Here is a 12,470-nt window from a genome sequence, read left to right on the forward strand (position 1 = left end):
GTAGTATGATCAAGTAGGGCGTTAATTTACAAAAAAACACAAAAGGTTAAAATATAATAAGAGGTTTCTGCCCGACAGCAACGATACATTTGCTAGGAATTTGAAGGCATTTGTAGAATCGGCCTCAGGTCTTAATGGGTTAATGGGTTAATTATTAGGTGCCGGAGCTCATGAATCCGACTAATAGTAATGCAGGGCCTTTGCGTTATTTGCAGAGCGGGCGAAACCATTTTTCTAACAGAAAATAATAAAGTGTTTGAATTTACAAACGTAACTCGGTTTCTTTTAATCCACGGTCCTTTTCCATTGCAGGAAGGGACATTCAGGGGAAATGTTAAAGTTGAATTAATAACAAATAGCCTAAAATAAAAACGTATTGGAGCACCTTCTAGATTTGCCAGAGCACAGCAGGCAGGTACCGGCTTCATTTGTGCCGGAGCTGAGCCCTGGTCGTGGCGAGAACTGAGAACTGAGAACTAATCCACGTGATATTGACCTGTTTGGAAGTTTTCTTTTTCGTTTGTTTGCAGAGACGTCGTGGGCGGGGGGCTCCTCTGTCCTCTGATCACCGTGTGGGGGGGCTGACACCCCTCCTGACTGCTCTGTCACCTGGAGACAACAAGCAGCTTTTATACATAGAGCAGGGGTCTTCAACAGGGGGACCCCTATGGTGTCCTCAGAGTTACTACAGGCTGCCAAATCTTTGTGTGATAGGATTCTTTTTTATTATTTATTTATTATTATTAACCACTTCAACCCTAGCATCCCTTCTCTGAGGGAAACATTCTCCAAAAATAGCAGATCTACAAGCTTGTGAGCTTGTAGATCGGCTATTTTCGGCAAAGAGGTTTGGTGTAGAGGGGGGAAAAAAGAGCAGATCAAGTACAGAGCCACAGGCCCGTGTTACTAAGTATTGAGGGTTTAAATGGTTAAATGTCTGAAAATACACATTAACATGAATCAAACATGTTAATAGAAAATATAACGTGTAAACAAACAAGCATACATTAATTTACACAACACTGATGACAGTGCTGTCAAACAAGTTCATGAAGCTATCCATAAAATCTATGAAAAAGTTTAATCTGCTACACAATTCTATACAATATGTAGTGGGGGTCCCTGCTTCATCTCTCTCAGCTAAGGGGTCCTTGATCTGAAAAAACATTGGAGACCCGTGGCATAAAGTCATAATGGAACAGGTTGAAGACCTCAGCCATGTTGTGTGAAGTCTAGCATCCCTATTCTGGCCATGTCATAATAGATGAACATTCTGACATTTCATACTAGTTTGTTTATTTACTCAATATGAATAAACCTGGTTATTCTGTGATGTAAATATGCCAGATCTATTAAAAGGGCAAAATGTGATCTGCAATATGAGGTTAATGTTAAGAGGTACAAACAAACTATTATAAAAACATCCTCCCGGTGGGAGCTGCTCACTGGTAGGTGAGTCAGTAGGATACAACAGCAGTGACAACATTTTTTATTGGCTACTATTAACTGTAAATGTACACAATACCTGGTCCTGGTTAGGTTCAAGGCTCTTTGGACAGGTTAGGTATGTGACAGCCATGATGTGTCCTTGAACTGCTAGTCTTCTATGCTCTCTGTACTGAAGAGATTCTAACTCCATCTTCAGCTCAGCTGCAGCCACCAGAGGAATACCAGCTGGAAGGAGAGAATGTAAATAATGATAACATGATATTATAGAGGAATACTGGCTGGAAGAGAACCATTTCTAATATAATAACAGAGTACTGAAGTCCTGACGTCATTCCGCTACCCCTGGGTCACAGAAGTATTTTTGTGTTCCAAAAATAAACTAAACAACTACGGTAAGCTATTTTTGAAAACTCTTGAACATTTGTGCACATTTTTTAATACATATATTTTTTGAAACATTTTTAACTCAAATCTTTGCTTGTGGAGGTCCCTGGAACAAAATAGCTCATAGCTCATGAGCTTGTATATCTGCTATTTTTGAATAGCCAAATACATCTAAAATGACAGAGATGCGTTACCGGTCTTAAAGGGTTAATGGGTTAGTCTGTGTAAAACTAACCTGGGCCACCTGCCACAGACTGAGTGAAGAAGGTCTGTGGGGGGTGAGGGAAGCAGTAATGGCCTCCGACAACACACTTGTGCATGGTGAGGTTGTCTTTGAGGGTCTTGGTCCACTGGAGGAAGCTCTTCACCCTCTGATCACACACGTACGGCTGACCTTTGTGACCTCCTGTTGTAAAAAAAATACTGTATCGGTCACTGTTCATTTCATCCACTAAAACAGTGGTTCTCAACCTTTTCAGGGCGAGAACTGAAAAGGCGATAATCATGTTTGAACCGGGGACCCCCCAAAATAATCCTATTTGAACTGGGGACCCCCCAAAATAATCCTATTTGAACTGGGGACCCCTACACCCTGACAAGCACTTGGAACTGTTGAGGCGTTAAAGGGGAATTTTGGACCACGGTTTTCTTACCTTTTCTATGATGTTATGATATCCTAGGATGAATGGTACAGTAGAAAAATGTCATAACTCCATCCCGGGTCCGCCACAGCTAAAAGTGCGCGCCAATAGGCCTTGCGCTAGATCACATATTTTGATAGCTTTTTTATTTTTTATTTTTAGATCTGACGTTCATAGTGACAGAACACTATGCAATGTGATTGTCTTGAATGCGCCCCACCGGAAGTCTCGCTAGACGACATTGAAATCTCGAGATTGAAATATATGAAAATATGCGATCTAGCGCAAGGCTTATTGCTGCGCGTTTTTAGCTGTGACGGACGGAGTTATGAAATTTTTCTACTGTACGATTCATCCTAGGATATCATAACATCATAGTAAAGGTAAGAAAACCGTGGTCCAAAATTCCCCTTTAAGTTTTGTTTGACTCGGTTCCACACAAATATTGTGAAAATAGCCAATCTACAAGCTCACAACGCCTAGCAATGCTAGGCGCTGTGAGCTTGTAGATCAGCTATTTTCACGATTTTTGCCTCTTTCTTATATTATTTGACAATTTGGCCAATGTTTGACCAGTTTTTATAGTATAGTTTACTTTGGATGCAGTATTTTTTCATAACACTTTTTAGGTAGGTCTTAAAAGTCCTTACATTTTCACTTTCTGGGACCCTCCCAAAACCACAGGTTGAGAACCACTGGACTAAAACTAGGACAAAACATTTTTGTCGACTACTTTTCTTCACTGACGAAAACGAACAAAAAACTAACCGTACTAATACCATGACTAAATACATTGACATTTATACATTTATCTCATTTATATTGAGATTTATTTTGGGTCTTTTCATGCCTTTATTATTGATAGGACAGTAGGCTGACAGGAAATGGGGAGTGACACGCAGCAAAGGACGTCCGGATTAGGACTCGAACCCGCGACGCGCTGTCAGGCTACATTGTATCCTAGGTGCTCGGACTGCTAGACCAGCGGTCCGGGCCACATATTGGCAATTTTGTCAACAAATAAAAACTAGTCTAAAATGTTAGGGAGGGTCTGGGGAGAAGAGATCCAGTAAGAACTATTCATTTTATGCTTGGTTGCACGCAGGTGTCCTGCTCCTAAGCCATATAAATCACGCCATCAAGGCCCGCCAAAATACATTTTAGTCGACAACATCAACTGTAGATTTTAATTGACTAAAACTAGACAAAAACAAAAGAAAATCAGATGACCACAATGTGACTAAAAACTAAAAAAATGCCGTCAGAATTAACACTGTATCAGTGTTGAGACAACACCGTGCTGTCACACACACACACACACACACACACACACACACACACACACACACACACCTCATATAATATCTTGTCTAGTTATCTATTTTTCTTTTCTGTTAAATCATTACAGATTTACTTACCGGTAATGAATATCTCGGTCTCACAGCTGCTTGTGAGGTACGGCAACGATCCTATCACCTGACAAACCCTCATCTGGGTGCAAACCAGGTATGTCACTGACAGAGAGGAGAGAACACATAACAAACCAGGTATGTCACTGACACACAATCACACAACTGACTAATTGCAATTATTTGAGATAATCGCAATTCTTTTTTTGTATAATCGTTTCCATGTTGCAACATATTAATACAATTTCATTTTCAAAAACAGTGGAAAATAGAAGAGCTACAACTGAATATAATAAATATTGAATATAAGTTATTTGTCATATCTGCCCTGTGCAACTTCAATTTGCAAAGCCTTAAAAGACAAAGAGAAATGTATTTCTATTCATAATAATGTTCCAATGTCGACAACATGAAATCATGGGTATTTGAGTGACACTTAATGGTCAAGTACAATGTCATAACGGTGGTGTATACTGACTATAACATATGATGTGAGGTCAGGTCAACGTTACATACTGTATGGTGTATACTGACTATAACATATGATGTGAGGTCAGGTCAATGTTACATACTGTATGGTGTGTAATGACTATAACATATGATGTGAGGTCAGGTCAATGTTACGTGTAATTAAAGTAATTAGTACATTTACTCAAGTACTGTACTTGAGTATATATATATTTTTTTTTTTTTTTTACTTTACTGGACTATTTCCAATTTTCAATAGTTTCACCTATACTCCACTACATCAAATATTGTACTTTTTACTCCACTACAATTATTTGACAACTTTAGTTACTAGTTACTTTGCAGATTGGGATTGTTATTACAAAACATACATTAACATTAACAGATAACAGATTTTTAGCATTTTGAAAACTTGGGAATTGGGGACATTTCTGCATAATGAACACTTTTACTTTTATTACTTTAAGTACATTGTGATGCCAATACTTATACCAGAATATAATTAAATATTAAAATATGTTTTGACACCGAATCAAATGTTTTATGGTCATGATTTACCAGGAGCATGGATGGCTCGATTCCAGGCTTAAAATAATTAATATAAATATGTTCGGAAATCTCTATGGGAAGAATCAATGGTCTTTCTATCTGTAGAACCACAAAATGGCCACCACTGCTATGCCCTATAACATATTATGTGAGGTCAACGTTTCATACTGGGACAGACGGCGTTGAAAACATCTGGGCGAGAGGGGGAGAACAGCTGCAAGATGAAGGGATGCTTGGATGTGCCGTCCACCGCATGGACCCAACGATACGTCCAGTATTTGTCTGGACCTAAACAAAGACACAACATATAATCCATTTAGACTCTGTGTCATTTTTAGATTTCTTTGGCTATTCCAGAATAGCAGATCTACAAGCCCATATTATTTTGCATTATTTTACACAAATCTTCTCTTCTGGTGGTCCCTGGCACAAAACATTTTCAGATGGGGGGTCTCCACGGCCAAATATATGTATCATTTTGGGTGTCCTTGGCACGAAAAAGGTTTGAGAACCACTGATTTAGAAGACATTTGTAGAATCAGCCTCGGGTCTTAACACATTGAGTGCCAAAACCGTATTAATATGGTTTTGCAAATACACCCGTGGAGTGCCAACTTTCCTAAAAAACGTTTATATACGTGTTTTTTTCGTTTATTTCCATGCGGGAGGGGCTAGAGCAGCTCTGGGATCACCCTAGGCGACTCTGAGAAGGAAGGGCCAGATGGATCGTCGTGTCAAAAACATGGCTCCCCATCCGCTTCCGGTCTATTTCCTTCTCTAAAACGCCTATAACTCCGAAACTTTTTTCTATGGGGAAAACAACTCATTTTGCATCCGCGAGCGCTCCGCCATTGTTACTCACGTGAGAGATGTTATTGTTCCAGCCATTAGCCAGGCCCATCGGGTAAAATGGAGGCATGCTTTTTTTTCATGGATTGCTCGTCATGGAGTCTACAGCTTTAAACAGCACAATGGAGCTTAAGGGTGAGATTCCCGGCACCGAACGTATTCTGTTACTATAAAATTCTGGCACCCAATGTGTTAAGGGGTTAATGTAAAACAAAAATCACACCCAGTGTGAAGTGGGCGGTGTGTGGTCATCACAACATGACTCACTTTAAAAAAAGTGTGTCCCTGACATGGAAGTGTCTTTGTGAGAAGAAAAGTGGAAGCAGGCTGGCAAGGTGAAGGTTATTTTTTGAATGTTTTTTTAGCATCCGACTGATAAGGGCACAAGCTCTAATAATGATCTAATGATCAATTCAGATTCAGACCATCATTCAGCTCATGACGCTATTGAGGATGAATGAATCATACTGTAATGACATAGTGTAATGTCAAGCTGAACTACTTGAAAGCTACATTATTCTGAAATAATGAGAAGTAAACAACATTTCTGGCTGTTTTGTTTCTTTGTACCATTAAAAGGTACATATGACGTGAGCTGCTTGACACATTTTGATCCAAGTGATTTTCTTATGGGTGATTTTTTAGTTTATACTGGAGTAAAATATCTTTCAAGTAAGATATCTGTACCTTTACTATGGTTTTTATACACCGCTATTTATTTCTCCATGCTTAACGTGTAAGGCAGAAATCATGAAGCAGTTGCTGCAATTTGTATAATAATATAAATAATAATTTGTTATTGGATTTATTATTACACTGGAATATGGAATGTGTTCCAGGGGCCAAATGAAAGCTCCGCTGGGGCCAGGTGTGGCCCGCGGGCCGCCAGTTGAATATCACTGGGTTAGGGGGTATACAATTTTTTTGGTCGGTGTCCAAAACTCACTTATAGGGGGCGGCTACACCGCCCCAAAAACGTTCCTATCACACAAAGATTTGGCGGCCCCCCCTGTAATAACTCTGAGGACCCCCTGATAAAGGGATGTAAACATGAACACAGCTCTTACCCTCGTTCCCTTTAGTCTTACAGGTTTCCTTCACTCTCTCAACACGACTTACAAACGTCACCAGACCGATGACATCACAGGCGGAGCCGCAGGACACACTGTCCAAGTCTGACCTGGAAGGAGCGCGCGCACACACACACACACACACACACACACACACACACACACACACACACACACACACACACACACACACACACACACACACACACACACACACACACACACACACACACACACACACACACACAAACACACACACACACACACACACACACACACACACACACACACACACACGAGATGTGCATTGTAATTACGCTCCAGAACCCATATTGTCTGTTCTCGCAAATTGAACGAGCCAAGTTTAACGTTTACAGCCGATTGAAACAGCAGTCAATCTCAAGCGCACTGCACTGCTGAACACCATGGAGGTTTTCTTTAGCGAGGTGAAACGCACACAAAAGCCACTGGGGAAGATGCAGTTGGAACGTCATCTGTGTGGAGCACGTCTGTGGTCATAATGTCACACAGCCCCTTGTCTGTGGAATGCCCTCCCAGACCACCTGAGAGCACCACAGTCCACTGATGCTTTTAAAAATGGACTAAAAACCTACCTTTAAAAAAAACATTTTTCTAATTTTTCATGACCTTTTTGTTTTCCGTACTGAGTTTTAATTTTTAAATTTTGGCCCTTTAGTTTAGCCTTGTTGGGTCTCTTGTAATTGTTCTGCTGCCTACTGTATGCTGTTTTTATGCCTTGCTTTTAATTGTAGCACTCTGAGATTCGTGAGAATGTAAAGTGCGTTATAAATAAAATGTATTATTATTATTATTATTATAATAATGTCATTATCTGATAGAACGGACGGTATAAGAAATTCAGCGAAAATGTTCTCTGTGCCTGTAACATTTATTAGACCCGGTCGGGCCACAGGTCTGTTTTGGATCGGGTATTTCTTTCTAGAACAGTGGTTCTCAACCTTTTCAGGCCGTGAGTGACCCCCCAAAAATAATCATATTTTAACTGGGGACCCCCCTACTTGGCATAGTAGGAGTTGAAGCATTACGTTTGTTTTGACTCAGTTCCACAGATAAAATAGAAAATAGATGATCTACAAGCTTACAACGCCTTGCATTGCGACCCCCTGGGGGTCCTGACCCACAGGTTGAGAACCACTGCTCTAAAACAGGCTATAATGGGATGAGAGGGGGGATAAGGATAATTCCTTTTAACAGGTTGTTCATGAAAGTCCTTGCGGTCTTGTTTCCAATGAGAACCTGTGAGCAATTAGGGGTTAAGAGTCTTGCTCAGGGACAAATTTCATTTCATCGACACATATGCTGGCCTGGCCTGGAATCGAACCTGGGGCACCAGGGCCTCTGGCTCCCTAGGCGGGCTCACTAACCACTCAGCTATGGCCGCCCCCTCATCTTTACCTGCTGGTAAACTGGTAGGAGACCTCAGGAAGCCCCCACTGAGACGGAACACATTTGGGTGGGACGACAGTAATGGCTGCAGCTGGACTCCAAGGGTTCAAGCCAATCTCTGCCACACACAAAGATATTACATTAGGGTGGGGGGTGGACAAGGACAAGATCCTACTGTTATGTCACAAACCCAACATTACTTTGTGGAAGGTTTGTACGTATATTTTAGTACAAAACATGAGAGTGAAACAGTGTTAATTTTGACAGATTAAAAAAAAAAAAGAAGAAAAATCAATTTTGTTTCTTTCTGTCACATTTGAGTCACCTGAAATGTTTTAGTTTTAGTCTAGTTTTATTTGAATAATATCATAAGATTTTAGTCGACTGAATCTACAGTTGATTTAGTCAACTAAAATATATGTTGACGGGGCGTAATGCCTGATTTATACTAACAGTAGCTGTGTGCCGAAAATGGCCGATCTACAAACTCAGAAAGGTTGTAGATTGGCTAGTTTCAAATGTATTATGTCCCAAACTGGGCAATTTATGTTACAGCAGATAATGATAAGAAACTCCAAGACACAGTAAATATACATACACAAGACAATATAGACATAGACATGATCACAAGATCCAGGTAATAATAGCTACGAATAGCTAGCTCCTCCTGCTGCCATTATTGATGGCACGAATGGAAGCTATTGTTTTTAGTTGCAGGGGTCTTTAACCTTGGGCCGGAAGGCAATACTTCATATTCAGGATCTAGGGGGTGAGAGCTGTCCACTCTAATAGTTGATGCTTTCTTATGCACCTGATGGTCATGTATATGACTCAGACAGCTGAATTGGGGTGCAATACGTTAGTCCGACAGCGCATTCCTCCGACAGCGCAGTGCTCCGACATTAAACAGTAAACCCAAACCAAACCCGCACCCTAACCCTAACCGCACGCGGATGCCACATAGTCGGAGAAAAGGTCTGTCGGATTAACGCATGCCTCCCGTGTGCTGAATTGTACCCCCACAATCTTGCTAGCCCCCCTCACAACCCTGTTAAGGGCATTTTTCTGTCTAACGCCAAGGTTTTTTCGGAGAGCGACAACTGCACACAGCCACGCATAAAATGACTTGTCTTAGTTCTACTGGATCTCTTCTCCAGCAGTCCCTCCATAACATTTGTTTTAAGAAATTGTCAGTATATTTAGTTTTTAATCAGTGGTAAAAGGGTAGCTGACGAACATTTTTCGTCACAGTTTCAGTCGACACAGGAGTGAAAGCCTGTCAGTGACATAACACAGTGGTTCTCAACCCGAGGGTCATGACCCCCCACATCATTTTGGGGGGGTCCCCAGATGACAGTAAAGTGACAATTTAAAGGGATATTTCACTTTCAAAAAAACTTTGGGTCCTTTTATCATCTACTCAGGCTTTTGCGAGGTGTTGTGAGCTTGTATCACAATACTTATCTGCGGAATCAAGTCAAACTAAATGTAATGCCTCAACTGCTACAATTCCAAGTGCTTGTCAGGATGGAGGGTACCCAGTTCAAATATGATTATTATATTATTATATTATTATAGATTATAACCACTGAGTGAAATATCTTCATTATGTGAGGACATAATGCATATTATTTCCCAAACAGTGGGCCGGGACCCATGTTTGGGTCACGGACCAAGCGAGTACATTTCCTCTTTTTTATTCCCATATATACTGTATAAATATATATTATTTCAAAAGTTTAAAAAAAATGTCAAGAGAAAAAATCTCAACTTTTTCGCGAAGCGGCGTGTTGCAAGCTTGCAGATCTGCTATTTTCACTAGTTTGCGTCCCGGGCAAACGTCTAATTTCTCTTTTGGGTCTCGAGCTAAAAGGTTTGGGAACCAGTGACATAACATACCTACTGAGTGAAATATCTTCAATCTGACTTCCGGTAATGGCGGCGAACAGGACGGTCGCGTAAAGCTGAGAGCTCCCGTTCACCAACTTATTTAAAATCGCGCTACAAACTAGAAAACAGGACTATAAGAGTATAAACTGATGGGAAATGAGCGCAAGACAAAGTACGAGAAACCAGGACAGAAAGAAAAAAGAAAAAGACCAGAAAAGAGACGGAGAGAAGTGCGCGTTAGCGCCCGAAGCTAACAAACAAAACATGGAATCGCTTCAGACAAGTTTGGATGGGATCAGCAATCAGATATCGGCCCTTCGGAAAGAAATGAAGGACGACCTGAGATCATTCAAAGAAGAAATTACAGCCCAAATGGACAGTAAACTGTCTGGATTCAGCGAGGACATTAATAAGAAATTCACCCAAGTTAACACGGTAATGGATGAGCAGAAGACTACAATGGAGGCCGCGTTGGAACGCACAGAAGAAGTGGAATTGTGGAGCACAGCAGTAAACCAAACACTACAGGAGTTGCTGGAAGAAAGAAATAAGATGATAATTAAATTAGACGATTTAGAAAGTAGACAAAGAAGAAATAATATGAGGATTTATAATATGGCAGAAGAAGCTGAATCGGGAAGTGAATCGATGGCACAATTCATGGCCGAATGGCTAAAACAGGAGTTGGCAATTGACATTGATTTGTCAATACAGCGCGCCCACCGGGCGTTGGCACCGAAACGTAGCCCAGATAAGCCACCGAGATCAATAATCATCAACTTCCAGCAATTCGATGTGAAGGAGAAGGTTCTGAAAACAGCTTGGGGAAAGAAAGTAGTGAAATTTGGCGAAACAAGAATCTACTTTGACCATGACTACTCTGACAGGGTTATGCAAATAAGAAAATCCTTTGCAAACATTAAGAGTTCATTAAAAGCAAAGGGTATTGGCTTCAATACACCCTTCGACAAGCTGCATATCCACTGGGACACTGGGAAAGTTATCTATTACAACGCCGAGGATGCAGCCAAGGACATGCGTAAGAGAGGAGTGGGGAACCAGGATGCAGAGGACGGAGTGGGGGACGGCGCGGCGAGCGGCGTGGAGAACGGCGCGGCGAGCGGCGTGGAGAACGGCGTGGTGAACGGCGTGGAGAGCGGCGTGGTGAACGGCGTGGAGAGCGGCGAGGGGAGCGGCGGCGAGGACGAGACGGATGGAGGCGGAGGCGGCGGAGATGCGGGAGAGGAAAGAAGAACCACTCTTATTGAAAATCTACAAGCGGCCAAACTCGCCTCTTGGATAAGAGTTGATAGAAGAAGGAATCGAGTCACGGAGACGGGCCAGCGCGCGAGAGGAAGGCTGCAGAAATATGTTAACTGACTTTCTATCAGACAAGTAATCCAACGACGTGAGTTTAATTAATGAAAAAGGGGGACAAATGGGGTTATTTAGTGTTAACATAGGGTGTTAAACATGTACATTCCCTGTTTAGATGTGTGCATGGGGACGGGGGGCGGGTGGGTGGGTGTGTGTGTGTGTGTGTGTGTGTGTGTGTGTGTGGGGGCGTGTGCGGGTGGGTGCTTGGAGCAGGGAGACAGCTGAGGGAAAGAATTTGAGGAATGTATGGAGAGGAGAAACAGAAGGGGGGGGGGTGGAGAGAGAGAAATTGAAGCCAGAAGGAGAAACGTTAAGAGGGAGAGGGGGGATGTGTGTGTGTGTGTGTGTGTGTGTGGATATAAGTGGAAAGGGGGGGGGGGGGGGGAATGGGGGATGACTCATTTATAAGAAGCGTGGGTGCACAGGCAATCGAGCAAAAAGAAGGTATTTGGGATTGGAATTTGTTTAAATAATTTGTCATTATATCTGTCACTGGGAAATATACTTAAAAGATTTTTGGTTGGTTTGAAGGGAAGCGGAACAGCTTTTCAACCTAGTATGGGTTTTCCTTTTGGGGTAATCGATACTGGATGGGGGCCCCTCTTTAATGTAGGGTTTTCCCCCACAAAAATGGAAGGAGGTCAACGGGAGGCGAGGGAGGTTGACATCTCTTTTTGGAAGTCCAAGGTGTTTTTGTTGTTGTTGTTTTTGTGTTTATTTCAAGATATAACTGAAGGATACTATTTTATGTTTTTGCACTTTACATATTTGATCACTGTTACCTTTGTATGTGACCGCAGTATTAACCTAGGGGGGAAACGCTATAACCAATTGTACATTCCAATTTTATATAACCATACATGAATACGAAGCAAGAGATTAGACTTATGTCTTTGAATGTGAATGGTCTGGGAAACCCAATCAAAAGAGCTAAAGTGATGACTAAAATTAGGAAA

General features: G+C 41.6%; 1 protein-coding gene across 2 annotated transcripts in view; it reads right to left on the reverse strand.

Moving 5' to 3' along the window:
• Positions 1–12,470, reverse strand: part of LOC311035484 (RPA-related protein RADX-like) — a 35,086-nt gene that overhangs the window by 6,464 nt on the left and 16,152 nt on the right. For both annotated transcript variants that reach the window (XM_084043723.1, XM_084043722.1), the window contains exons 7-13: positions 8,257–8,365; positions 6,817–6,929; positions 5,069–5,188; positions 3,893–3,988; positions 2,069–2,239; positions 1,526–1,674; positions 497–609 (exon numbers count right to left, since the gene is read on the reverse strand). In XM_084043723.1, coding sequence (XP_083899849.1) covers positions 497–609; positions 1,526–1,674; positions 2,069–2,239; positions 3,893–3,988; positions 5,069–5,188; positions 6,817–6,929; positions 8,257–8,365 — 871 coding nt within the window. The remainder of the gene's footprint in view (positions 1–496; positions 610–1,525; positions 1,675–2,068; positions 2,240–3,892; positions 3,989–5,068; positions 5,189–6,816; positions 6,930–8,256; positions 8,366–12,470) is intronic.

Source organism: Gymnoscopelus microlampas, assembly GCF_963454915.1.
Source record: "Gymnoscopelus microlampas genome assembly, chromosome: 19".
In the NCBI taxonomy this organism is placed as follows: Eukaryota; Metazoa; Chordata; class Actinopteri; order Myctophiformes; family Myctophidae; genus Gymnoscopelus; species Gymnoscopelus microlampas.